Genomic DNA, 27,798 nt, shown 5'->3' with positions numbered 1-27,798 from the left:
GTCTGCCTCTCTTGCAGCCCCCACCTCCAGACACTATTTTGGGGAGGGAATTAATTAGCTATCGATTTCTGCTGGCAAGGGAATGGGATTGCGTGCCGCTGTCCACTAACCATGGCTCAGGAAAGAGAAAGGATTTGGTCCCCTGCGCCCTCCCCACCCTAGTCCTCTAAGGAGATGGCAAGGGAATGTCCCCCCTCCCATACCCAGACATTGGAAGAGGATTCAGGGGAGGGCCGTGGACTAGGTCCTGAGCTCAGAGCCAGGGAATGAGTCTACTATGTATGTGTGTGTGCCTATGTATGTGTGCCAAGAAGTGAAAGGAGGTGAGAAGGAGCAGGTGACATGCATGTGGACCTGCTGGGGGGCAGAGGCCGTGACTATGAGGTAACGGGAGGACCAAGGGGCAAGGACTTGGTTGCAGCCCCTCAAGGCTCATTACTCATTCTGTCCACAGCCCACAGCTCTGCAGCACAGGCTGGCCTGCCTCCAGGCCAGGGGACATGGGGGCTGTGGGCTGGCTAGAAGGATGCCTGGCCTGCCCTGGGCTCACTCTTCAGGGACCCAGAAATACCCATGGGGCAATAACAGGCTACACGACAAAGTTCTAAGAGGAGTTAACAAAGCAGACACCTGGGTCCTCTCAGCCCCACCCCACCGTTCCCAAGAAACCTGCTGCCCTTCCCAGCTCCCTTCCCTCTTCAGCTTCCCTGGTTCCAGCCCCACCACAGGGCCCAGGCTTCTGCCTCCCACCCACCCTTTCTCCCAGGATGCCTGGGGTTCCTTCTAACCCTCATCCACGCATCTCCTTCCTCAACTCCTGGTACTCAGCTCTTGGGCCCCAGCAGTAACCCTTATCCCCAGAGCTCACCTCCGCAGGGCCAGCCATTGTCCTGCACAATTGCATCAGGGCAATGACCCCCCTGGAGCCGTGCTGGCCAATGCCTCTCCCCCAGGTCCATGCAGAGTTCTGTGTGGTGGAAGCCCCTCTGCACCCAGAGCAGTGGCCCGGCACTACAGCCCAAGACCCACTCGTCCCCTGTAGTGCCCACAGCTAGGACAGGGAAGCTGACCAGAGCAGCCCAGCAGATCCTGCCTGCTCCTGACATCAGTACACCACCCACTGCCAGCCACTACACATCTGGGGACCTACGTTCTCCCCTCCCAGTCTGCTTCCTCGGGCCCCCTGCCCACAGAGGGACTCTGTAGTCTTGGGCCAGTGGTGTGAGAGGTGCAGTGGTGAGGTGGGGGTGCAGAGGTAGGGGTGACTGGACTGCTCTCAAGGTCCCTAACTACTCACTCTCCTAGCCACCTTTCCTGGGTTCCTTTAAGCTGAACAAGGCTCCTCATCTGTCCCCAGCCAGGCCACCATGGCATCTGAGTGCATCTGTATCAGGCCTCGGACTGGATCCTACATGTGTAGGGTCTTAGTGAATCCTCTCAGTGATTTTAGGACCCTGCCTTATGGCTGAGAGAACGCACTGAGACTGATAAATGTACTTGCCCAAGGTCACGGTGTGTGGAAGGGGTCTGCTGTCCCCAGCACTGTCCATAGACCTTAGGGAGATGTTTGGAGAGCAGAGCCCCCTTCTCTGATCTGGCCTTCTTAGGGGACACTGCCCTCTGCACTGTTCTGGATGCTTACGACTATACCCACTTGCTGCCCCAGACCTGGGTCTTCCCACCTCTGCCCACACCACCAATGTAAGTGGAGCAAATGGATCAAATTCTTGCCCCAGGGCTCAGTCCTTGCCCATTCTGGCAAAGCCCAGGCCCAGCCCAAGGACCACTCAGCTCCTTGCTGCCCCACCCTCAGGGGTCCTCTCCCAGTATCTATCTGCCCAGTCTCACCCCTCTCTGGCCACACCTACCACACACCCACACTCTCACACGCCCCTCCAGCCCTCCGGCTCTGTGCTCCTTCTCATGCCAGCTGGGAGTACGACAGCAGGGGCCTCCCCCGGGCGTCAGGGAGAAGGAACTGGGTTTGCACACATTCTGGTGGCCCCAGAAGGCAGTCTGTGGACAGGTGGGAGAAGAGCGTGCTATGGTGGGGGAGAAACTTGGTGGCAAGCCCAACCATCTAACATGGAGTAGGCTGCCTCCACGGGGTAGTGAGCTCTCTGTCTGTGGAGGTGTGCTAGCTGAGGTGGATGACTGACGGAAGCAACAGAGGACAATTTGATAGCTGAGGTCCCTTTCAGTAGCAGACTGTGTTTTTGGAAGGTCCCTTCCTCTCCCTAAAATCTCAGGATTGACAGTCCGAAGAGTCCCCAGCTCCCCTTCTAGCTCCTTCCTCCCAGCCCTGATAACCTAGAAGAGACAAGGGGACATCCAGCCATGTCCAGCCCCAACCTCAGCAGCTAGCAAAAACAAGACAGAGTAGTGGTTAGATGTACTGACTCTGGAACCTGTCTTCAAATGCCAGCTCCACCCACCCCTTTCTAGCTGTGTGACCTTGGACAAGTTATTTAACCTCTCTGTGCCTCCGTTTTCTTCTACGTAAAAGAGGGATAATAGTAATGCTGTAGATTTAGAGTTCATATATGCAAAGCAGTGCCTAGCATAGACGAACGTGCGGAAGCGTGCTTGTTGTACTAATGATAACTTTTAGAATGTCGCAGCTCAACAATTCAGAGTTTGCAAAACTATGTGTGCAGTATTTGATTCTCATCAGGGCCTAGGGAAGGGACTTGAGGAAGGTAGGTGCTGTCACTATGCCCTTTAACGCATGAGGAAACTGTCACTCAGATAGGAAGCCATAGTTCCTACATGGTAGGGTCCTACATGGGACTCAGACTTGGAGCCATGTGACCCTGGAGCGCCCCCTCCTGCCTAGGAGGGCAGAAGACCAGTGGGAAGCCCACACCATTGTGGGCTGGAGCTGGGCACAGGGGCAGCTGGAGGAGTGCATGGCAGGGCCTGAGGTGTGAATGAATGACTCACTGGAGTGGGTGCCGGAACCCAGGTGCCTGGGAGCACGGGGGCGAGCACAGCTGGGGGACCAGCCCAATGGATGCACCCCTGTAATGCAGAAGGGCATATGGTTTCCAGGGGCGGCCTTGTGAGTAAGCAGGAAATGCCTGGAAATGTTTCTAAAGGTGCCCATGACAGGTGTGGGGGGGGTGGTAGTGGAGGTTATGCCAACAATGATAAAAATAGCCACCGTGTGCTGGGACTATCTATGCGCCTGGCAGACACACGCAGCAGGTAAAGGAAGGTTCACAGAGCCAAGCACATAGTAGGTGCACAACAAACACACTTGGCACTGCTCATTATCACCATGACCATCCCATCAAGTCTTCCTGACAGCCCCACGAGGTAGGTAAAAGGTTCCCATTTTACAGATGTGGAAACTGAGGCTCCCTGAGGGACAGAGCCCAGCCCAGGCTGCCTCTTGCCCTCTCCCCACCGTGGGTACGTGGTGACTGGGGGAAGAAAAAGGCATCCAGCAGAGTGGGTACTCCGGATTCTTTGTTGAATGCATCTCTGAGGCTCCTTGGTGTGGAAGGGGCCGGGGTGGGAGAATGAGCAGCACAGACAGATGGAGCAGTGGGGTGGGTGGGTAGTGTTCGAGGACACACACTGGGGCATCCCCGTGGGGGCTGGGCATGGAACTGCAGATGAATGGACCAAGTGTCTCCATGCCAGGCAGGGCCAGGGGCCTGTGCGTGAGGGCTGATGGGAAAGTTCTGAAGAAGGCCAGGGTGGCTCAGCTAGACCAGGAGAGATTGCAGAACGTCAGGAGGTAAGGGAGGGTCTGGGGTGTGCGGGAGCTTTCTGAGGGTACAACGATGACCAAGAGAATGAAATGGAGACTTCCGGATGTGTTAGCGTGCACGTGTCTGTGTGTATGTGTGTGTGCTAGTGTACATATGTACACAGAGGTCGTGTGTCTGGGAGCATGTGCATATGTGGAGATGTCTACACAGGCAGGAAGGGTAGGTCTGGAGGTGAATGTCCCCAAGAGTAAAGCGGTATAGAAGGAACACAGGAGTGCCTCAGCTGACTAGTGGTCTGGGAGGGGGACTGGCTGCCCGGGAGTCTCTGTGTGCCTGAGGATAAGGGCTGGGCAGTGGGGTGCAGGGCTCTGGGGCAGGCAGGGGCCCCGGATGTTCTGGGGAGCAGGGTGCCGGGGGAGGCAGGCGGTGAGGTAGGGAGTGTGGGCGGTGTGCTGCTGGGAGGTGTATTGTGTATGCAGGTGTGTGCTTGTGTAGGTGTGTGTCTGGGTGGGTGTCACCAAGTGTGTATATCGGTGTCAGGGTATCTGTGTCACTGGGAACGGCAGGCAGGAGGGAGGTCCCCAACAGCCCCCCTGACAGCCCCCCTCCCAGACCAAGAAGCCCAGACTCCAGGCGAGAACTCCCCAGCCCTCCTGTAATCCGAAGACTCTGTCAGTCAGTCCCACCCACCCCCTATGTATCTAAGGATGGGATGGGGCTGAGGACATGTCCTCTAGCAGGAATGAAGGGCCCTGAGTCAGACCCTTCTCCCCTGCACCTGGAAAGGCCTGGACCAGCCCCAGACCACAGCATCCCTGGAGGCAACTCTGGGAGCAGGAGGAGTTAGGGAGCTGAGGCTGAAGCACCCACCAAACAGAAGGCCTCCACTAAACAGACCAGCCGACCTCCCTCTCTCTTCCTTTCCTCTTGTCTCCAGCAGAAGACAGGGCATATAAAATCCTAAAGCCCACCCTCTCCAAAAGGGAGAACTCAGACACTAGGAAGGTGGGCAAGATGGAGGGGCAGGAGAGCGAACTGAAGGTCCTCACCACAATCACCACCCCAAAACACACAAAAGTGGGGGTGTACAGAAGCTACCAAGGCAGTCAAAAGGGCTGGATAGAGATGCACCCCTGAGATTTCATCACTCAGGCCTGGACAGCTCCCCCCTTGACTTCCAGACACCAGGAAACAGAGCCATTCCCACCTCGGCTGGGAATGAAGTACCAAATGCCCTCCCCAGACTATTCCCCAGTCCCAGGTGGGGCTTCAGAGTAAAGGAGACAACAGTCCTCCAAGGGCCCATCAAGGGTTCAAGGGCTCATACCCCAGCCCAAAGAGTCTAGGGCAGATGATGGTTCCTCCACTGGGGGGGAAAGGCTGGGACCGGAGAAACGGTCTCCTCTTCTGAGGTGGGGGAACAGCCTGGGGCCGGCTGCCTCTCCCCCCCTGCAGCACTCTCTGACCGTAACCCTGTCACCACCCCCAGCGCATCTCCGCCCCAGCACAGCCCCTCCTACTGATCTCGCAGTCTCCCTCGCATCACCCCCAGCCTTCCCCCGCAAGCTTCCGCTCCACTCCCTCAGCCCCCCATCTTTCCCGGCTCTCTCCCCACCGACACCTTGGCACATTCCCCTCTGTTCCCTCCGAATAACCTCTTCTCCCCTTGGCTCCCATCCCCCAGGAAAGCCTGGTGCTTGGAGGTGCCCCCAGTTAGGAGCCCTTGGCCTGGCCCCTGCTCCTTCTCTCTCCACCTCTCAGCCCCTTCTTCTCCCACGAAGCCCAGTTCCTCGCTGCTGTCTTCCCTGCAGCCCTTTCAGAGACACAACCCCTCAGGTCCAGCCCTGCTTCCAGCCCCTGGGGCTAGCACAGACTGGGGAGTCCCCCTCCAGAGCCCCCTCGGAGCCCTTTGGGTGCCCCTCCTTCCTGCTTCCTCCCCTCCCCCATCGACCCTCCCTCTCAACGCCCCTCCGTTCGTCCCAGCTCAGGGCCAGTGCCCCTTCCACAGAGAGCCTCCGACCCCCAGTCCCCCAAGCCTCTTAGCCTCCTAACTGACACACAGCCAGCCCTCTCCGCGCGGCACCCCCGCCCCCCAATCCACCTTCCTGCCTCCCCCGCCCCTCCGACTCGCTCCCCTCCCCCGATCGGCCCCCGCCCCCCGCCCGTCTCCGCCGCAGCCCCCCCACTACTGTACCTGGTTCTGGGGGCGCCAGCAGCTGGAGGATGGGGATCAGAGCCCCGAGGCCGCCCCGTCTCCGGCGAGTGGCAGAGCCGGGGCGAGCGGAGTCGGCCGCCTCGCGCCTTTCTCGCTCCCCGCCGCGTCCCCGCCCGCCCGTCCGCCCGCCCCGCCGCGGTGCCGCTCGGAGGAGGATGCTCCGCGAGTCAGGGCGGCTGCTCCCGCCGCCGCATCCCTGCAACACCGACTGACGGCAGCATTAGCATCAGGGCCCGCCCCCCGGGTGCGCGCATTGGGCCGCGGTGCGCCAACTGACGCACGGGGCAACCAATGAAAAAGCGCAGACGCCGCCGGGGCTGCTGCTCCACTGGTCCAGTTCCCTCCCCCGCAAGGAACCCAGGCGTCCCGGCCCGGGGGCATGCGAGCTTTTCTCAGCTTCTCGCGGTCCTCAACCCAGGCGACCGGCCCCTGATCAAGCTGACTTCAACCTAACTTCAGTGTCTTTTCAGGGCACCCAGGCGCCTTCCCCCCTTTCCCAGTAGGTGCTACCTCAGGTCCTGCACCCCCATTCCAGCGGGCCCATGTGGCAACCCCCGAGGTTGAGCCAGGCCTAAGGGAGGCTGTGGGCTTTGACCTGGGCTCCCGGGAGCAGGACCGACGCGAGCCTGGACCGCAGCGCCCTCTGCTGGCTATGCCCAGGGGCAGGCCTTAACTGTGGGGAGCCTAAGGAAGGGGGACCCGCCCGCGGTTGATGGTGACTTTTTCCAGCCCTCAGCCTGCTCCCCACCACCCGAGGTGGGACCTGGTTTGGAGTCTCCATAACTCAGGAGGAGAGTCCTTGCTGGGATAAGCATTGAGGGGATAGGGGAGGAAAAGACAGAGATAGTGCTGAGTAGACCTAGGGACTTGGGGTTTCCCAGCCCTGCCTCATGGGAATCCCAGAGTGTGCTAGGGTGGGAGTAAGTTTGGGGATTGAAGTGGGGAGGAACAAGGATGCACACTGGCTGAACCACTGAGGGGAAGCGTTCTCTCCCTGTCAACCCAGAGTACCAAGATGAGTGGGGTACTAGAGAGATCTCCCTATTAAAGGCTTCTTTCGGCATCACTGTGCATGTGTGTAAGTTAGGGGAGAAAGGGGGAACTGGCATCTAGTGTGTGTACTACAAAGCTGAGCAGTGAGTTCTGAACGAGACTGTGTGTGTGTGTGTGTGTGTGTGTGATATGTATATCAGACCATTCTGCCAGTTCACCCCAGGACCCCGATATCTGCAGCAGGTCTGTGATCTTGCACAGCCAGCAGTAGGTAGTGATGCCTTAGCCAGAGGCAACTTGCAAGAGCCCTCAAGTGCCACCGCTGTTACATGTGCGTGTGCACACGGGGGCACACTCACAGCCGTGCATACCTATGTGTGTACACACAGGTATTCCCCAGGGACATATGGGGCCACCTGCAGAAATACCCCACCCAGGAAGCATGCACTTTGCTAAGAACATACACACTCTCAGGCACACATTCAGAGGCAGACACTCTGGGAGAGGGGGGCTTGCCCTGGGGTCTTCCTGCGTGCCTGAAGCACTTTGCACAGAGCTGATAATGAGTGAGTGAGTGAGTGTGGACATCCCCTCCCACAAGAGGGGACCTCCCTCCCCAGCCTGTGAGAGGCTGAAAGGGGAACCCAAGCAGCAGGGGCTGGGAAGGGTCTCAGACTTCAGCCCACTCTGACCTTGGAGAGACCCTCAGACCAGCCCCACCAAGGCTAAAGACTAGGAACTGCTGAGTCAGGGCTGTGCTAGGGAAATCGCCTCTCACCCCACTGCTCACTGCCCATCACCCTGCCCTGACCCCCCCACCCCTTCCCCAGTAGCCTAGGTGCACCCCACACACACACCTCATGTCTGTCCAGGCAATAGGGCGCAGATGCACAGACAGACAGCCTCTCAGGTCCTTAGAGATGGACCTGGGACTGGGGAATAGGAGGTGGGAGCAGGGACCAGGCGGGAAGTGAGGCACCTGTGTCCTATCCCAATGTCCATCAAGGGCAGGAAAGGTCACCTGGCAACACCACACCTCCACACCCCTCCCCCTAGCCCCAGGCTGTCTCCTCCAAGGCCCAAGGTTGAGACCACCGAATGCAAAGGGGCTTCAAGGACTCCCCCTTCACACATACACACACCCACCATGGACACCAGCATGCTAGGTAAGCACACACCTCTCCTCCATGCACAGTCCGATGGGGCCACTCAGTGGAAGGAAAACGCAGCAGTGTGTGTCCATGCACACACATGCACACTCGCACACACTGTGAAGCTCAGACACACACAATCGTGACAAGTCAGTCCCACGTTCACACACCCAGTGGGGCAGGCACCCACCTGGCTTCCCATGCAAACACACACACCCTGGGAAGAGGCCAGGCTGGGTCTGGGGGTGGTGGGTAGGTGAGCGGACCAGGCTGCAGGGATGGAGGCAGCTCGGGAGGCGGGAGGCAGGCGGGAGGCGCAGGGAGCGAGCTGCTCTTCACAACACAATCGCCGTCTGTTGTTATAGCAACTCAGCCCCCAAATCGTGGTGAAACGGATATTACAGCCTGAGGAGAGGGAGGGATGGGGAACAGGACTGGAGGGGGCTGAAGATGGAAGGAGAGGCAGGGCAGGGGACCCAGTGGGGGACAGGGCTAGGGGCCCAATAAGGGACAAAGCTTCCTCTGAGATGTCACAGGGGAAGGGGTGAGCCCAAATGAGGACTAGGCCAGAGGAAGTGGGGATTTCAAAGTGAAGGGACAAGGGAGTACTAGGGAAGGGGGGTGGGGCATTCGTGGGGATGCTGAGGTCATGCCAGACCCACAGATATGTGCTTTGTATGTAGTAATTGGGGGTGCTCCTGCCTCTAGTCTCAGAACTCACCCTCAATGTGGGGGAACAGGAGCAGTAGTTCACATTCTTAGGGCTACTATGTGGAGTCTCTGACCCCAGCTTCAGAACCATCAGATTCTACCCTCCTCACCCAGAGCAGCCTTAGAAGGGGCCTTAACATTCTTCAGGCAGCGGTGAGTCCCCAAAACCTCATTGCCGCAAGCTCAGGAGGGAAGGGCTGGCTTGGGAGAGGCCACCGGAGGCAGAGAACAGGATCAATATGCATTTCCTCTGGAAGTCACTGTCCTTCCGGCTTCCAGCAGCATAGGCCAGGGAGTGCAGCCCCCACTGAGCAGCCTGAAAACCCAGCCGGGGCCCACAGGCGCTCCACCCCACTACCCTGGGACCAGCTCTCAGAACTGCCCCTCTCTGTCCCCCCTCGTAAGATTTTCTGCAATGAGCTCCCCATTGATTGAGGTGTTCAAGCCGGGGTTGAAAGACCCCCTGTCAAGCAAAGGAATTTCAGCTGTGGACTGAAGGAGATGGCTGTAGATAACCACTGGACCCAGCAATTCTGGCTGCAAAGATGCTCTCTTTTCCAGTTTTAGATTCCCAAGATTCTGGACTCCTCCCCTCAAGAACCTGGAACTACCCCTCAAAATTCTTATGTTCCAAGGTTTTCTAGTTCGACCCCAAGATTCCAGTCCTCCAAGTGTCAGAGAAAAAGAAGACGACTCTCTAGGAGACGGATTGGCACACTGGCTGCAGCCATGGGCTCAGATATAGCAGCAACTGTGAGAATGGTGCAGGACGACGGGACACTTCCTTCTGTTCCATATAAGGTGGCTATGCGCTGGAGTCCTGGTGTGGTGCTGTAGGACAATGCACTGGACCTCAAGGTCAGTTTGCACCACGAGGTTGGCAGTTCAAACCCACTAGCTGCTCCTCAGAAACCCTATACAGGGTCACCATGCGTTGGAGCTGACTGGACGGCACGTAACAACAAGAGTTGGAAGTGATTCAATGGCACCTAAGTGCAACAACAAAATTCATGACTAGTGAGACTCCAGTCCTTCCTCTAACTATAAAGTTCTAGAGCCCAAGATTGTAGTCCCCAAGAATTTCAGTTGCCGCCCCCCCCCCCCCCCAGGACTCTAGGCTCTGACTCCACATTAATTACACGGGCCTTTTTATTCCATCTGGAAAATACAAATATTCACAAGAGTCTATACAATCTTAGGGACTTCAGCCCTGGCCCTGTCCTCAACCGCATGCCACCCCTACCCCAGCCCCCTCAGGCTCCCAGATCTGGTCCAAGACTTTTCTCCACGGCCAACAGGAGTCCTGGATCCAGTTACAGCTGGGAAGAAAAAAAGAGTTTGTGAAGGAGACCCTCCCCAGCAAGTAGGAATCCACCCAATCTGGGTCATTTGAACCAGGCACCCAGGTCCCCGCTACCCCCACCCTCACTACTCTCAGTGGGGAGGCTCTGGGGCAGGTCCCAGGAGAGAGGACTTACCACCTGCTGTTACAAGTGGATGTCAAACACACCATCCTCCACTGTCTGCACCTCTTCCTCTCGGATCTCTGAGGGAAGGGATTGTAGGATCAGCTGCTAGGTCACGTCACCTCAGTAGTCTAGCAAAACCTCCTCCCACCCCGCCACACACCCCACCCCATCCCGAAAGCAAACCCATCCACCAAAAATCAATTCACTGGATGACAAAATGCCCAATTTTTGAGTCGCTTTTTCTAAGTTTTCACTTTGCTACAGCTTTTTCGCAGCCACAGATTTCTCAGTGCCGTTTGCGTAAATGTCAATTTTGTGTGTCTTTCACATTTTAGATCCCAGCACTTTGGGAAGGCTCAGTGCAAATGGTTTCCTGCTTTCTGATTTTTGAGGACTTGTCCCAACCCAAACCGTTGTGGTCAACTGTCTTAGTCCCCAATTTAACATGGTTGTTTAGATGTTTTCAGCAACTAATCAGATGGCAAATTGTCATTCAATAAACTGACCCAAAGTCCTCAGAGACCCTAAGACAGTCATTGGGAAAGAAATTATTAGAGCAGGGGCTTTTCTCAGCTCAGTCTCCAGGGTAGGCAAATGGCTCAGGTAACACCCTCTCTAATCTCTTGCCAATCCCCCTAACAAAACAAGGGTGTAACTGGAATCTTGAAGCCCCTTGTAATTTCCTGTTTCTGTATAAATAAGGGTATCTCTCCTCACGAGTCTCAGCCTGGCAGCCTTCTGACACCCGTACCTACCCAACCCTTTTTCATCTCCTCACCTATTAAAATAAGAATACTGGTTCAAGCTCAGACATGGTTCCCATCCATCCTGAGTAAGTTTATACTTTGTCACTGCATCCTGTCTCCCTCCGTCCCAGGCCAGTAAAAAACCATACCCCATCCTTACCTGGAGGTCGGGAACCTCGCCTACCTGGGCGAGGCAGGGAGAAACTGAAGGCGCGGTGATGGGTGTGTGTGGGTGAAGGTGAGGGTACGGACCCCTCCAGACTCACACTCTGGGCCCGCCTGCGACACTCGACTGAGAGGCGATCTTTGCACTGTTTGTGGCAGTTCACACCACAGGCTACGGAGGCAGGGACCATTCATCAGAACACTTTCACCCCTCCCAGGTTCCTTCTGAGCCCCTCACCAAAATAGAACCCTTCTGAAGTGTCTGCCTACTCATCAGTTTGTGCCCTCTCAAAAATTCTCTGTCCCTGGGCAGCTACCTCACCAACTAAAAACCCGCGTAAATCAATCCGTTTGCTTCTCCCTGTCTGAGGAACTCCACTCTATGGCAACTGCCCCACCAAAATAAGAACCCCCACCCAGGTAGCCACTCTCCAAAAACACTTGTATTGTTTATTCAGCCCAGCAGCCCTGCCATCCATCTCACCTCGGCATTTGAGGCCCTGCTTGTAGATGCCTAGGATCTGAAACAGAGGAGAGAGCCATGCTAAGAGAGAGGGACATAGAGAGGTGACAACCTGCCTCCCTTTTCCAGATCCCAAGGTCTAAGACTGACCCTTTCTGGAACCTTAGCGTCAAGTGCAGAGCATCAAGAAGAAAGGCAGGTGGGATTAGTCAAGAAGGTGTCCGCAGGGGAGGGGCAGGGCCAAAAGAAGGTGGGGCGTGAGTGGGCGTGGTCGTGGGGTGGAGACTCACCAGGGCCTTGCAGTGGCGGCAGGCGACCGGCCTCAGGGAATTGCTCTCCTGGAAGTTGTGTACGAAGCCCATGCGGCCGCCCAGCACTGAGCTGGATCGGAGGAAGTAGGAGACCATCTCTTCCCTGCTGATGCAGCCATCCCTGAACGCAGGGAGAAGGAGCCTCAGCGGAGGCTGTCTCCAGGATAGCCACCATCTGCTGAACCCAGCCACTGGGAAATTCCCCCCACTAGATTAAAAATTCTTCACGAACTCCTGATTTGGGCTGCCTGATGCAGGGAGAAAGATGAGGTGGTCTGCTTCCATAGTAATGATAGCACTGGGAATCTATGGAATAGTTCTACTTTGTCCTGTACCGGTCGCTGTGTGTCGGAACCCGCTGGAAGGCAGTGGGTTTGGGTTTTTCTTGTGACTTTGTGTCGGAACCCGCTGGAAGGCAGTGGGTTTGGGTTTTTCTTGTGACTTTGATGCAGGGAAAAGGAAAAGCACTAAATTTAGGGTCAGGCAAATTTAGTAGCTGCACTGACTAATTAATGTGTGGTCTTGAGCAAGTCACTTGCCATTGGCTTCCTCATCAAGTAGTTGTTGATGTTAGGTGCCATCGAGTCGATTCCAACCCATAGTGACCCTGTACAGGGTTTCCTAGGAGCGACTGGTGAATTTGAACCGCCGACCTTCCAGTTCATACTGACTTTTCAGTCCAACACATTAACCAACAGTGCCACACCAGGACTCATCATGTAGTTGTTGTTGTTGAGGGCCGTCGAGTCGGTTCCAACCCACAGCGACCCTGTATAGGATTTCTGAGGAGCAGCTGGTGAGCTTGAACCACCAAACTTGCAGTTTAAACTACCTTTGTAGCCCAGCGCATTAACCCACAGCGCCACACCAGGGCTCAAGTAGAGGGGATACTAATTCCTGCCCTGTCCATCTCAAAGTTGGTGTGTGAACTAAAAAGGGCTGTGCCCCTCAGCATCAGCCTCCATATTCCAAATTGTGCCCTGTGGAACATCAATCAGAAAGCTAAAACTCTAGGACCAGATGAGACTGGGAAGAGCTGGGCCCGCCCTAGTCTTGCACAATCCTGCAGGAAGGACACCAGGCAACCTGTTTTGAGATGAGCGTGAGCCCACAGCCTGGAGGTAGACAGACCTCACTTCCAATTCCAGTTCTACTACTTCCTGGTCACATGGCCTCGGGCTGGCTCATCTCCCAGTGCCATAGTTTCCTCACTTATAAAAACCAAGCTAAGGGGATTATAATCATTGCACTGAAACGAAATACGATACGATGCATGTAAAGCTGATGTTCTCCCATGTAAACTGTTAACCAATTCACAATAAAAACTTTTAAAAAAAAAAACAGATAATCATAAAAAAAATTTTTTTTAAATAATCCATTGATGGTGTCAACTCAACTCATAGTGACCCTCTAGGACAAAGGGTTTCTGACACGATCTTCTTTATGGGAACAAACCATTACATCATTCTCCTGTGGAGCAGCTGGTGGGTTCCCACTGATGACCTTTCAGTTAGCAGCAGCCAGGTCCTTAGACACTGTGTGTAACCAGGGCTCCATCCTCATCTCCAAGTCAGGAAAACTGCCCTCCTACAGCTCCCAGGGCCTTGTCAGTTCCATGAGTTACTATATGGAAGACATTCACATGATGCCTGTGCAGGTCTAGGTCCCCAACCAACAGGAGCCTTGGCATTTAGGGCTGAGGTCCCCAAGGGAAGCTGGGGCCCTCAAAGGGATGCACACTCACTGAAAGGGGGCCTGGACACTTCCTCCAGTCGCATTTGAAGACCCATATTAGGACTCCTGGTGTGGCGCTGTAGGATCAGCACTGGACTATCAAGGTTGATAATTCAAACCCACCAAGCTGCTCCTTGAGAACTTACACAGGGTCGCTATAAGTCAGAACTGACTCAAGGGTACCTAATAACAACAATAGGAGTCCTGGTATGGTGCTGTAGGATAAGAACTGGCCTGCTAACCAAAATGTTGGCAATTCAAATCCACCAGCTGCTCCTTGGAAACCCTAAACAGGGTTACTCTGAGTCAGAACTGACATAACGGTACTTAACAACAACAAAAATATAATCCAAGTGGTCCTTCTAATCAATAATGCATTGGGACAACTGGCTATTCCAAAAAAAAAACAAAACAAACAAACCTCAGCCTAGATTCCTTCTTTCCACTATGCATAAAAACAAAATTCCTGCCAAATTGAGAATATGAATATAAAAAATAAAATTACCAAAGTATCTGAAATAACATAGAGGAGAAGATTTTGTCATCTTGAGAGGACAAGGGCCCTTCTGGGTGGGAGTCATTGGGTGGTACAAAATGTTAGCCTGATAACTAAAAGTTTGGAGGTCCAAGTCCACCTAGAGGTGCCTCAGAAGAAAAGTCTGGCGATGTACTTCAGAAAAAGCAGCCATTGAAAACTCCCTGGAGCACTGTTCTAGTCTGACGCACTTGGGGTTATCATGAGTTCGAATGGACTCACAAGCAACTGATGGAAGGCCCTTTCTACAAGCAGCATCCATCTAAGAAGCCCAAAAGGAAAAGACAGACATATTGAGCACATTACAAGTTTCCAATTTTATATGAAATAAGACATCTTAAATGACAGACGGGGAGAAAACATTTTCAAACACATTCAACAGGAAAGGGTTAACATCTATTAACAGAGATTCTAAAAAATCAATGAGAAAAAGACCAACAACTCAGTAGAATAACAGACAAAGAATATGAACAGGCAATTAACAGGAGAAATATAAATGGTCGATAAACATAGAAAAAGATACCCATCCCACTAATAGTAAAAAAATGCAAATTTGACCAAGATACCATTTGCCAATCGGACTGGCAAACATTTTCAAGATCATTATAGTATCCAGTGTTGGCAAAGAAGCTTGGCAATGAGCACTGGTACACTGCTGATGGGACTGCAGAGTGGCACAACCTTGTCTGAGGTCAGTTTAGCAGTCTCTCTCCTCATTTAGAATGTGCATATCTTTTGTTCCAATTATCCCACTTCTAGGAAGCTCTCCTACAGAAATGCTGACCAGAGTGTATCAGTACAAGGATGTCCACAGAACTGGGAGCAGTCTACCAGTCCATCAGCAGGAGAAATGGGTAGGTAAATGAGTCCAGCCACACGATGGGATGTTCCGCAGCTATTCTTAAGAATAAGGTAGTTCTACATGAATTGATGGGGGAGGCTGTACATGCTAAAGTAGACAGCAAAACACAGAACAGCAAGGCGTGCAGTTCCAACAAGACAGTGATTTTTTTAAAACCCTGAAAAGTTTTCTGCTATAAACATCTAGAAAGACTGGCTAAAATATATTGAAAATTGTTTTAAATGTACAGCTGAGCGGGCAAGAAAGAACTGGTTCCAACAAAGAGGAAGCTTCGGATGAGGCAGGGAGTTGAGGCTTGAACTGCAGCTGTCCTGGGAGAAGGTTGCTGGTCTTTCTACGGGTAAGCGAGGCACAAGGTTTTGTACCCAACCAGGGGCTGGGTGGTCACAGTAATCTATTGTAGTCATAGTCCCAGGCAACAGGGCCCTGGAGGGGGAGGGAATTAAGGCTGAGGACCCCATGTGAAATTGGGACCCCCCAAAGGTCTCAAAAGGCTATATACTGGAAACTTTTCCGGTTGTAAGTAGAGACCTAGAACTCTCGTAGTGTAGTGGTTACCAATCGGACTGCTAGCTTCAAGGTCAGCAGTTCAAAACTACCAGCTCCTCCATGGAAGAAAGATGAGGCTTTCTGCTCCTGTAAAGATTTATAGCCTTGGAAACCCTATACAGGGTCGCTGTGAATCAAAACTGACTCCAGGGCATACCACCACCATAAGGTCCTGGTGTGGTACTGTAGGATAAACACTGGACTTCTAACCATAGGTTAGTGGGTCAAACCCACCAGCTGTTCCTTGGAAACCCTATACAGGGTCACTATGAGTTGGAACCGACTCAACACCACTTAACAACAACAATATAGGTGGCTATGAATTGGACTCAACTTGATAACAATGGGTGGCGGTGTGATTCAGGTGGTTCTTTAAAGCAGGACCCCAGGACAACTGGCCATTTCAAAAACTATATATACACCTGTGTTCCTTGCTACTACTAGACAAGAAAATGAAATGCCTGCCAAACTGAGACTACAAATGTAGAAATAAAATCACAAAAAGGATCTGAAAAGATAGAGGAGAAATTTGTAATCTGGAGGGGACAAAGGCCTTTTTGGGAGTTTTTGTGTGGCACTGTGGGTTAAGGCGCTGAACTGCAAAGTCACTTTGAACTGCAAGGTTGGCAGTTCAAACTCATCAGCTACTCCTTGGAAACCCTATACAGGGTCGCTATAGGTCAGAATTGACTTGATAGCACACAACAACAACACATACACATGGTTAATGTGCTCAGCTGCAAACTGAAAGACCAAAGGTTCGAGTCCACCTAGAGGTACCTAGGGAAAAAGGTCTAGTGATCTACTTTGGAAAAACTGAAAAGCTGGTGGAGCACAATTCTACTCTGGCACACACGGGGGTCCCCATGAGTTGGAATTGATTTAATGACAACTGGCGGTGGAAGGTCTTTCTACAAATAGCACAAATTCAAGAAGCTAGACATCCAGAAGGCCTTAAAGGGCTACACACCCACAAAAAGGGCAGCTGGGGAAAAATCCACCCAGCACCCCAGAGAAACAAGATGGCACTTGTCCACCTCTGTCTCAGCTCTGTGAAGAAAACCAAAGTCACCCCCACAAAAAGTCAAGGACAAAAGTGGATTTCTACTCAACATCCTGTTTGTCCAGGAAGCAGACACCAAATAAACAAAATGTGCATCAATTTGCAACGACACAGGGGACAAAAAAGCCAGGAAGGATACACATGTTGTCAGTATTAATGTCCCTAATGGTGTTCAGAGTTCATAGTAGTTACTCTACGGATGGGAGCACGCTTGCTCTTCTTAGAATTGTATACATTTTGTTCCCTATAAATTGATCAAGCTACCTGATTTTTTTGTTTTGCTACACATCTTTAGAATTTGAAAAAAATAAATAACAGATTGTTAAAATGTAGATAAAGGTTTTTGTTGTTGTTGTTTTTAAAAATCAACCTGTGATGGACGGTCCATTTTGACTACAGCTTTGTCTGCTCAGTAGAGCAGGGTGCAGGGGACATATGTAACCTACATCAGAAAACCAGCTGTTTTTCTAAAGTGTCAGCAGATGTTGATAAGCAAGTGGATGCTGCTAACTATAAGCCCTTCTTAGCTGTTCATTAAAACAGACAACCCAAAGCTCCACTTGCCCACACTTTTGCCAGCTGTGAGCGCCACAAATGAAACAGCATTTTTGTAGCAACAGTCCCCAGGCCACAGTCTTTGTGAGATTCAGGTGGAGCTGCCCCGCATCTGTCTGCAGGAGTGAGGGAATGCTGAGCTTCCACACCTGGCTACCTCCCCACCAAAATAAGAGTCCCCCTCCAAATTTTGGTGCCTTCCTCTGCCAAGATCATCAAATGAGGAAACAGAAGTTCGAGGGGGAAGTGAACTGGGCTACGTTCCCTCTCCCCTAGTCTCCCAGCCCTCCGGGCCTCCTCACTGGTTCTGGTCGAGGTCCCCAAAGGCGCTGAGGTAAGGGAAGTTCCCACGAATGATCTGGAATTCTTCCTGAGAGATATGTCCATCCCCATCAACGTCAAAGTTCCGGAACACAGACTGGGGGGGCGCAAAGGGACACACAAGAGTGGGAGTGGGCAGAGCAATAGGAGCATCAGGCCCCACCGCTTCCCACATCCCCAATCCATGTTCTGAAGGTTGACTCTGAGATACGGCCAACTGTAAGGCTTCCTCCACCATCTCCCTTTCCCATCCCCCACCAGCCCCCTCGGGGCCAACGTATGTCGTCTGGAGACAGAGCGCTGGCCCTTGGACGTGTCACTAGAAGGGCTCCCATGATGGTGCTCGGGCAATGTCCACCTTTACTAACCCTAACTTTCATCAGTGGACTTCTGCCCCAGTCCCCAAGCTCCAGAATCAGCTCCCCCAGGGTCTTACCTCCACCATCTTCTCAATGTGTTCTACCACAAGGGCCTGGTCTAGCTTGGGCTTGGCAGCTGCGGTCCACTCCTCTATCACTGGGGGCCGGGGAGGTGGGGGGGTGCAGCTCATGGGGCTTGTTGGCTGTAAGAATGGCCAGGCTAAGCTAGAGGGAGCCCCGGACCCAGGGCAACCCCTGGGGGGGTGGGGGGAGAGGAGCCTACCCCAGGTCACTTCCACCACCCAGGCCTCAGTACCCCCTTCAATTCCACAAGCAGTTCTCCTGGTCCTGGTACCCCAGGATTCTCAGGTGGAGCAGAGGTGAGGGAGGAAGGAGGGTGGACAGATTGGAGAAGCAGGTATCTTGTATCTCACCGAAGACTTAGAACGCGGCTCCCGCTGTAGGGACAGTTGGTACAGCTCATCCTCCGTCTGATACTGGTCCAGAGACACCTGGGACCATACAGGTCTGGTCACATCCTCTGGCTCCTTCCTGTTGCTCCCAGGAGCCCAGAGTACCAGACCAGAAAGAGGTTCAGAAGCTAGAATCAACCTAAAATCAACTCAGAACATACCCTGACACCCACAACCAACCTAACACCCACCCATAGCTTACAGTCCAAATCTGGAACACAACCCACTTTCAAGATATCAGCCCAACCTTCAGTGCCGTCAAAATGGTTCTGAGACAGAGCAACCCTTATAGAGTTTCGGGGGAGTGGCTGGTGGGTTTGAACCACTGACCTTGTGGTTCAAACTGACGTCGGAATCCAGTGCTTATCCTACAGCACCACACCAGGACTCCAGTTTAGATCTCTGAATTTCACCTTCATCCTAGAACACAAGGAGTCCTGGTATGGTGCTGTGGATTCATGCTCTGGATTGCAAAGCTGATTTGAACAGCAAGGTTGGTGGTTCAAGTTCACCAGCCACTTCTCAGAAACCCTGCATAGGGTCACTATGAGCCAGAACCAACTCGATGGCACTTACCAACAACAGCTGGAACATAACCCAACGACCAGAATGCAACTCAGAATTCAACTCTGACCCCAATCCAGAGCCCAAACCCTAAAACCTTGTCCAATATCTAACACCTAGTCCAGATCTAGACTTGAACCCAATACCTATCCCAGACTCCAAGACGAAATCTCAAGTCAAGGTCAGAAGTTTGTTCAAAGCCAGAACCTCATACCCCAAGACCATGTCTAGAAGCTACCCAGAATCCAAAGCTTGGTCCTAAAGCTAGAACACACCTACCAGGAACTCAAGCCAGGAGTCTGGCCCAACCTTTAACCAGTCTGAGGTCTACATGCCAGCTAGTGGTCAGATCTCAGTTCTCAGCCCCATCGGAAGTCTGGAGTCCAGTTTAAGAGTTCATTCCAAATCAGAGATCCAGGCATAACTGTCAGACTGTTACCCGGTCAGTCAGTTCCCCACTCCCCAGCCCCTCACCGTGAGCAAGCTCAGCAGGTCAGAGTTGGCTTGCACTGGTGGTCGCAGACTGGTCACCATGGCCAGCTCCTCCAGGATGCTGAAGAGCTGCTTCATCTTGGCCCCATTGAGCCGGGTCCGGGCTGGATCCAGCCAGTCTGGCAGTGCCAGCTGCAGAGCCACTAGATCTTTGAGGTGCACACCCAGGATTGGGAAGCGGAAACCCACGCAGGCGGCAAGCCGGCGACGGTAGTTGCCATAATTATCTGTGACTGTCACTAATTCCGTCAGACCTTCCCAGAGCTGCAGTGGGGATGGGAGGCAGAGATCAGGGGTCACACACACAAACATATTCACTAGCTCAGCCATCCCTCCCCACCCCACCAGCCCTGAAAATGAGGGAGAGGATGAAGAGTCAGGACCAGAGAAGGGTAAAAGGTCAAACCGTCCTTTACTGCCTAGGGGTCAGAGTTCATAAAGTACAGATTCCAGGTAATATCCACTGCCAAATACAACCCCTGAACACCCGGCCTGGGCACAGATTATCAACATTTAACTGAAGGAAAACTCAAGGAGGCAACGATCTAGAAAAATGTTTTAAGTGGAGTTTCTGGTTCTTAGCAGCAAAAAAACGGGAACACCTCAAATGTTCAACAATAGAATGGATACCTACATTAGACTAGAGACTTAGGACATATTATATGGCAACAAAAAGGAATGAACAATTGTGCAACGTAACAAAATGTAAGGATCCCACCACCACATGGGAGGAAAGAAGCAAAACAGAAGTTAACATACCAGAGGGGGTCAAAAAATTCATGGAAAAAATTCCATTCTCTTTCTATTCCATTTTTCTGTGAACTTTTTGAAGCCCCCTTGTATAACACGATTCAGATTATTTAAAAAAAACAAAAAAACTGGTGCTAGCTAGTCCATTGCAACTCGTGATGCTGTGTGTGACCGAGGGGAGCTGCTCAGCAAGAAAAGCAAGCCTTTCTTTCATTGCGCCACTGAATGAATTCGAACCACCTATCTTTAGGTTAAGGAGCTCTGGTAGCGTAGTGGTTACAAATCAGGCTGCGAACCTCAGGGTCAGCAGTTTGAAACTACCAGCTGTTCCGCGGGAGAAAGATGAGGCTTTCTGCTCCCATAAAGATTTACGGCCTCGGAAACCCTGTACGGGATCGCTGAGTCGGAACAGACTCCACGGCACACAACAACAACAACAATCTTTAGGTTGGACTCCTGGTGTGGCACTGGACTGTGAACCACAAGGTCAGCAGTTCACACCCACCAGCTGCTCCTCAGAAACCCTGTAGGATCAGCACTGGACTGTGAACCACAAGGTCAGCAGTTCACACCCACCAGCTGCTCCTCAGAAACCCTGTACAGGGTAGTCGTGAGTCAGAAGCAACTCGACGGCACTTAACAATAATCTTTAGCTTAGTTAAGTGTCCTCGAGTCAGTCCAACTCACAGCTACCCTGTATAGTGTTTCCAAGAAGATTTAGATCACTAGTCGAGTGCAAACCATCCAGTTCCAGAATGATCAAAACTAGGTAACAAAGAGGCACGCTGTGCTGGGCTGCCGTATGCCAAGATGCGAAAGCTCTAGAACAAAGCTTCTCACAAAGATACCATAGGAGGTACCGGGAGCTTCTGACCAGGTAATGTTACTCAGGCCTTTTCTCTGTTATTTCCCTTTACATTGTTCATATGTTGTATATTCCTTCCTATATGTTTATTTTGTTGTTGTTAAGTGTCGTTGAGTCGGTTCCAACTCATAGTGACCCTGTATAAGGCTTCTGAGGAGTGGCTGGTGAGTCTGAACCACCAACCTTGTGGTTCAAACTGGCCTTGCAGTCCAGTGCTTATCCTACAACGCCACACCAGGCCTCTGTATAGAGTTTTTTGTTTTTGTTTTTTTAGTTTTTATTGTGAATTGAGTGATCGTTTACATGGGGGAACATCAGTTTTACATTCATCGCTCTGTTGCAATGATTACAATCCCCTCAGTGCATCATCATTGAACAGTATTTGCTTCTTTCTATTCCCTCTGTCTTTGTTTTTTTGGCGGGGGGGGGGGGGGGGGAAGCAGGGATGTACACAGGAATATATAAGCATTTAAACAACCAAAGGACACATTCTGCAAGCCTGCCTCCTGGCCACCAGCATATGGCTGCCAGCACACAGTCTTTCTGTTTCCATGAGTCTAGAGTCCTCAGCTGCTCTCTCTCCAAGCCTTCATCTCTAATTCTGTATAGAGTTTTAGAGGCTTTAAATCTTTGCAGATGCAGAAAGTCTCATCGTTCTCCCAGAGTGGCTGGGGGGCTTGAACCATAGACCTTGTGGTTCACAATCCAGTGCTTATTATATGGAGCCACCATGCTCCTATAAATTTATCACCTGATATATTAAAAATGTAAAAGGAGAAGAAAGCACAAGTGCAACCTAAGAAAAGCATTTAACCACTTAAACCTCAGTTTCCTCCAAGAAGGACAATAGTGTCCAGACCCAAGGATGCCCCTCCCTCTCTCTGTCCCAGCACCTTGACGGTCTCAGCGCTGACGTGGCCGTGGGTCTCCTTGAGGCGCGAGATGGAGCTGTGACTCAGTCCCCCAACCACGGCCATCAGAGTGTTGAAGTTCTGCAGCTGCAGCAGTTTCTGGGAAGGCCCATGGGGGAGGGGAGAGGAGGAGAGAGTCATGGAATGGGTACAGATAGGGCCCCGTCTTCCTGGAGATGAGGCAGTGGGTTAGTGGGAAGGAAAGGCTGAGTTTAAGTGGCCATTCCAGATAGCAGGGATTGGGGCTGCAGGGCAGGGGGAGGGGAGGCACCTCTGCCACGTGGACAAAATGTGTGATGACCAGGGCCCGCTGTGGGGCTGTGGGCTTGCTGAGAATCATGAGCTGCACCCACTGCGAGACGCTGTTGAAGAGGGAAATGAAGCGCTCCAGAACTGGGTTGTCCACAGTGCAGCCATGCGTTACAAAACTGTGGTAATCCTGGAACTGCGGAGGGCATGACCTCAGCGCTCGGCAGGCTCTTGTACCTGGAGCCACTGCTGCCCTCCAGTTACCCTGTACGGTTCCCACCGAAAGCCCACCTCCCTGCCCCCCCAGCCTACCCTGAAGACCACCCACCCCCAGGCCCTGGGGCCACACCAGGATCTTGCAGAAAGAGCGATACTCCAAGTAGGTAAGATGTTCCGCCAGTTCCATGGGCTCCAGGTGATCAAACAAAAGGGACATCTTGCGTTTTTTCTGAGCCACAGGGTTCCGCTGGGTCACCTGCCGCTTCCACTTGTAGGTGGGGCTGGGGGGGCAGGGGGAATGAGCCCTTTGCTGGGGATCCCCACCCCTCAAGGCCCCACACTCATGCCAACAAACCACTCAAGCCAACTGAGGTCTAGACGTTGTGTCCTAGGCACTGCTGAGCCATCCCCTCTGGTCCTCCCAGTCATTCACTCAACACATGTTTCAACGTTTGTGGAAAACACTGGGAAAAGGCACTGGAGACAAAAAAGTGAGCAAGACATGACGCCTGCCCTCAAGGAGCTCCGGGTCTACTGAGGGAGATACAGAAATAATGGTCACAAAACACACGGGACCAAGGAAGGAACTACGTCGCTCTGGCAGAGCTCACAGAAACTTCAACTTTGGTTCCAGTTTTGCTAACATAGAGGAGACAAAGGGTATAGCAGAGCACCATGGCGGCAGGGAATGCGGTGGGCTCAGGAAATGGTGCATGGACCCATGTAGCCGTGATATGGGATGGGGGGATAGGAAATGAGGCAGGAAATCCAAGCTGGCCCCTAACTGCGAAGGGTTTTAAATGCGATAGGGAGTCATGGAAGGTGTTTAAGCAAGAGAGTGACATGACCCTCATTCATTCAATTCAACAAACATTTATTAAGCGCAGATGATGTGAGATGCTGAGCACCACCCCAGCCCCGCCTCAGCCCTCCAGGCTCCCCCCACGCACACGCTGTCGATGTCGATGAGGCTGCTGTGCCGCCGGTTTCCTTCTTGGTCTAACAGAGCCTTTAGCTCCTTGATCTGCTCAGCCAGCTCCGGGTTCAAGTCAAACTCAGCTGGGAAGGCTGAGATCCAGTACCTGGAGGAAGGGTAGAGTCACCCAAAGGCAACCCTTACCCGGAACTCCCAGGGGGCTGCCCAAGAGGCTCATGGGAATTGTAGTCTTCCGAAGAGAGAAGGTGGCCAGTCATGCCTCAATTTTTGTTCTCCCACAACTAGCTCAGGGCGCTCAATCAGAACCAACTCAACTGCACTTAATAACAACAACAACCAGCTCTTCTCTTCTCTTTATACTTGAGACATCCATCTCCATTGAACAAATAAGAAAAATCAAGTCCCAGACAGAAGATTGGGCAAGCGTGTGGAGGCACAAGCCCGCATGGACAACGCCAAGATTCAAAGCCACCTGGCCCAACTCCCATTAACAGCGCTCTTTTCACGCTCAGAGTCTGAAGCCTGAGGAGAAGGTTGCAAGAGGAGGGGACAGAGCCTCAGGAGAAACTCACCTGACCAGGTGACACGTTTTCACCTGCAGCGAATTGGAGTTGTCTTTCCGAGATTGTTGATAGGTGAAGGAGAAAGTTAAAGAAAAGGAGGATGGAGCTTCACTCTAGCAAGTGAGGGAGGGTGGGGCCTGGATCCAGGAGAAATGTAGGGATGAGGGGGGAGCCCATGGAGAGGGTCAGGGCAGAACCTGAGTTCTGAGGATGAGGCTAAAGCTTTGGGGGGGATCTTGGGGACGGAATGCAGTCTCTAGATGATGTTGAAAGCAGGATCTGGGTTGGGAAGAGGAAAGAGGCAGAGCCTGGGCTGGGAGCAGAGCTAGTCCTAGACACTAGGGAGGATGAGGGCTAGGTCGAGTTTGGGGAGAGTATGGGGGCGGGGACTGAACTATGGGGGGTGGAGCCTAGGCTCAAGAGGGTGTCTGGGGTGAAGCCCGAGTTCTAGGTTATAAGCCTACACTCACTGAGGGACTCCAGCGGCCCCTGCGAGGCCCACGAAGGATATATGTGGAGCAGTTTTGCCGCCAGCTGAGAGGAGGGAATGTACCAGGGATGCATCATGAGGAACATGCGCACCAACTGCGGGTCCCGAACCTTTCCGGAGTCATCTAACCCCAGGAGTCAAAGAGAAGTGGGTTGACCCTTGGTCCTGCAGCTGTGGTCCCCAACACTACCCCCAGCCTACCCGGCACCAGGGGCACTTCTGACCCGTTCCCTCCTGAGCAGGCTGGATCCCAGGGCGGGGGAGAGGGAGGCGTCTGAGCCGGACCCATAGTCTAGAGGGGAACCATCTGGGGAGGAAAGAGCTTGGGTTCCCCCGGGTCAAGATCCCAGAGGTCACTTCCTGAGTGCTGGGGGAAGGGGCACGCCTGCACCAGATAGGCCGCCCCCCATCAGCCGGAAACAGCTCCCAGGCCGGAGATTGAGAGTTCCTCCGGATCCACCCCCCAGACAGATAATGTCCCTCCCGTCAGAGTCTGGGGACCCTGGGCCGCCTCCAACGCTGGCTCGGACAGAATGGGGCAGGGAAATGTGCGTCTCTCTACCCTGTAAGGAGGAGATTGCCGGGCGTGGCGCTGGGTGGGTCCCGGCCAGGGGTCTACTCTGGGAGGTAGGAGCCTGGGCTCAGGCTCGGGGTGGGCTCAGTTGGGTGTGCCCTCCCGTGCCACTCACCGAAAGCTTCGATGCAGCCGCGGAGCAGCTCTTCCACCGTGCAGCCCTTGTCCAGGTCTAGGGTGCCAGCCATCGCCGGCGGTGCGGGTGGCCTAAGTCCAAGGTGCGATGCGGAATCTCCCACGGGGCTCGGACCGGATCCCTGTCCCGGGAGAGTCAGAACTGGAGTCTACAGAGGCACCAGCCGCGGGAGCTGAGCCCCGCAGGAACGGGGCGGGACTGGCACGCCCCCTGCTGGGCAGGGGCGGAGTCGTTGGCCGAGGCCACTCCCGGGGTTAAACCGTCCGGTCAGAATGGTGCAACCAGCCAGTTGGGAAATGGACCTGCCGAGAGACTTCCGGTCCTTCCTCGGAGTCTCGGGAGGACCGAGGGACTCCCCGGGGATGAAGATGAACCAGCCCCCTAAAGGCCTCTACTCCTCGCCCCCTCTCCCCAGAGGCACCTGCAGCATCCCGCAGCTCGGCTCTAAGCCTCTCCCGCTTCCCTCCCTCCACAGCCTCCCTTCCCCCGCAGGGTTATTTTAGGAACCCAGAGCCCGAGGGGACCTCGGAGGAATTTCTCCCTAGGATGAGAAGGGGGAGGAGAGAACCCAGGCGTCCTGCCTACATCATTCCCTCCCAGGCGCCCCACGAGGGGAGGCGGTGCTGGGGCGGCCCCCAGGGGCCTGCCCCTAGGGAGACGGACTGAAGTGATGAGAAGAACATTCCTGGGGGGGGGGGGGGGGGGGTAGCCCGCTGCAGGAGCCGGAGGCGTCAGCTGGAAGCCTGAGCCTGGGAACCTCGAGCTCCTAGGCCACCTCCTCCGTGAAGGCCCCAGGGGTCCCGGCTCAGCCCTCCCTACCTCAGCTGGCTCCAGACTCCCAAGCCCCTACTCCACACAAACTGTGAACGCCATCCCGCACAGGCTGGGGACACTCTGGCAGAGTAGAGTGTCCCAAAGGGGGCGCTATTGCAACGGGGTGGTGAATGCTGCGTGTATGATCCCACCAGTAACTCCAGTTGCTGGTGGGACCACACATACCTATGCAAGGACAAATACTCATTTCATACCCACGTTTTTCACAGAGAACAGAGATCCACATTGGGACCCAGCTACACAGGGTACAGATACTTGCCACCCATCCTCCCTCACACACACAAAGGCACCCACATCTGGGCATCCTGCATGGAGAAGCCCTTGGCATACACACCCAGCTTGTCTACCCCAAAATACAAACCCATTCACGAGGGTGACTCCGGTATTGCTGCTCATTCGAGCTAGGCCAGCTTGAAATCCCTGGCCACAGCGGCGCTGACAATCGTACACGTGTGCACAGAAGCCTGCTAGCGCACCTACACGCATGTACACTCTCCCACACAAGCACACACCTCCATAGGTGCCCACACACGCCCATTCCACCTCCCCCTACCCTCCGCAGCACAGAGCGGCCCCAGCGCCCTAAGGTTCACCACTCCTGCCCAGCAGAGCCTTGCTCCAAGAAGAGATCCCCTGCCCCTCCCCTACACACACACCCCCAGACAGATTGCAGATTGCGGGGGTGGGGGGGGTGAGGGCTCTTCAGTGGAGTTATCCGGAGGACTTTTCCTGGGAGCCAAACAGAGCAGTCCCCGCCTAACTGTCGCTTCCTTGCTGTGTGACCTTGAGACTCACTTGGCCTCTTGGAGCCTCAATTTACTCATCTGTCAAATGGGGGTCCTCAGGAGAGGGACCCGCTGATGTGTGACAGGGCCAAGTCGGGTGCGCGGCGGATGCTGCCTCCTCCCCTTGATTAACCAGAGCTCAATTCTTCCGCAGCTACCTCCCATCCCGACCCGATCGCAGCCTCCCCACTCAACTGCCCCCCAGCCCACCCAGCTATACCGCCTCTGGGCTCCAGGGGTCCTGGAACCCCGGGGGCCAGGCCCTCCTCCACCAGCACCCGCTAGTGCCCGCTCACTCACTCTCGGACCCGCGGCACCGAGCCCGCACTCAGCTGGCCGGCGCCACCTCTGTGCGCTCCCGCAGCCGACCTCGCTGCGGCTGCGGCTCCCGCCCCTCTCTGCGCCCCGCCCCCACGCACGGCACCCCCCTCCCCTCCGTCGTCCTCCGCCCTGCACTGCTCTGCACCGCCGGCAGCACCTCCCCCGCGGGGCTCCCTCGCGACCCGCACACATCAGTCCCTGCGGCAGCTTAACCCCTCCCCTGCTGTGCCTCCCGGGAGGCCAGACCGCAAGTGGGGGCCCCCTGGGCCACTAGCCGCGCTGAAGGCGGGGAGCGGAGACCAGGCGGTGTAGGATGAGGAGGGCATCAACCCGGAGCCCGCTTCCCCGCCCTGCCGCCCCCCACTCCAACTGGTTGTCGGATGGAGGAAGCGGGAGGGACAGGAAGCGGACTGCGGTGGGCAAGGGGCGCCCCGCCCAGCCCCCGGCCCAGGTTCCTGTTTTCGAGACAAACCGTTCCCACGGGGCTTACCCGGCCCAGGCGGACGTCTTCCTGCGGGTAGTGGGGGCCCAACCTAGAGGAGGTGGGGGCCAAAGCAACGGGTCTTTGGGAGGGGTGGGGGAGGGGCTGGGACAAGATGGGAGCTTTTGGGGAGAGGGGCCTATGGGCTGGGAGAACTCTAGTCCACACAACAGCAACGGGCCCCGGAAGCCTGGCTCCCCAGGGCTTGATGGAGAGGGGTAGTTTCCGCTGCT

The 27,798-nt window shown here is 54.1% G+C and overlaps 1 protein-coding gene across 2 annotated transcripts; it reads right to left on the bottom strand.

Annotated features, from left to right (window-relative positions):
* Positions 1-9,920: 9,920 nt before the first annotated feature.
* Positions 9,921-27,714, bottom strand: RASGRP2 (RAS guanyl releasing protein 2 (calcium and DAG-regulated)). 2 transcript variants are annotated; one of them, XM_006860964.1, is made up of 17 exons: positions 27,557-27,714; positions 25,124-25,265; positions 24,456-24,558; positions 23,954-24,016; positions 23,395-23,526; positions 22,575-22,725; positions 22,248-22,421; positions 21,959-22,075; positions 19,433-19,714; positions 18,356-18,433; positions 17,999-18,124; positions 17,544-17,659; positions 11,923-12,064; positions 11,654-11,690; positions 11,165-11,341; positions 10,271-10,335; positions 9,921-10,108 (listed from the first exon to the last, which is right to left on the bottom strand). In XM_006860964.1, exons 2-16 carry the CDS (start codon positions 25,194-25,196, stop codon positions 10,277-10,279), a joined length of 1,830 nt encoding a protein of 609 aa, XP_006861026.1. In that variant the 5' UTR covers positions 25,197-25,265; positions 27,557-27,714; the 3' UTR covers positions 9,921-10,108; positions 10,271-10,276. The 2 variants fall into 2 exon arrangements, with proteins under 2 accessions (XP_006861026.1, XP_006861027.1); XM_006860965.1 differs by lacking the exon at positions 27,557-27,714 and adding an exon at positions 27,064-27,170.
* Between the last annotated feature and the right edge of the window lie 84 nt (positions 27,715-27,798).

Source organism: Chrysochloris asiatica, unplaced genomic scaffold, assembly GCF_000296735.1.
Source record: "Chrysochloris asiatica unplaced genomic scaffold, ChrAsi1.0 scaffold00040, whole genome shotgun sequence".
NCBI lineage: Eukaryota > Metazoa > Chordata > Mammalia > Afrosoricida > Chrysochloridae > Chrysochloris > Chrysochloris asiatica.
Note: the sequence above shows the minus strand (reverse complement) of the source record. Positions and strands in the feature narration are given on the sequence as shown.

Excerpts from the sequence above, each read along its gene's own strand:
- RASGRP2 (XM_006860964.1), bottom strand. The coding sequence starts at position 25,196 with ATGGCTGGCACCCTAGACCTGGACAAGGGCTGCACGGTGGAAGAGCTG. Across the intron at positions 24,017-24,455 it reads GCGGCAAAACTGCTCCACAT|CTATCAACAATCTCGGAAAG; the intron begins ATATCCTTCGTG and ends TTTCTCCTTCAC. Across the intron at positions 17,660-17,998 it reads ACATTGAGAAGATGGTGGAG|TCTGTGTTCCGGAACTTTGA; the intron begins GTAAGACCCTGG and ends GCGCCCCCCCAG.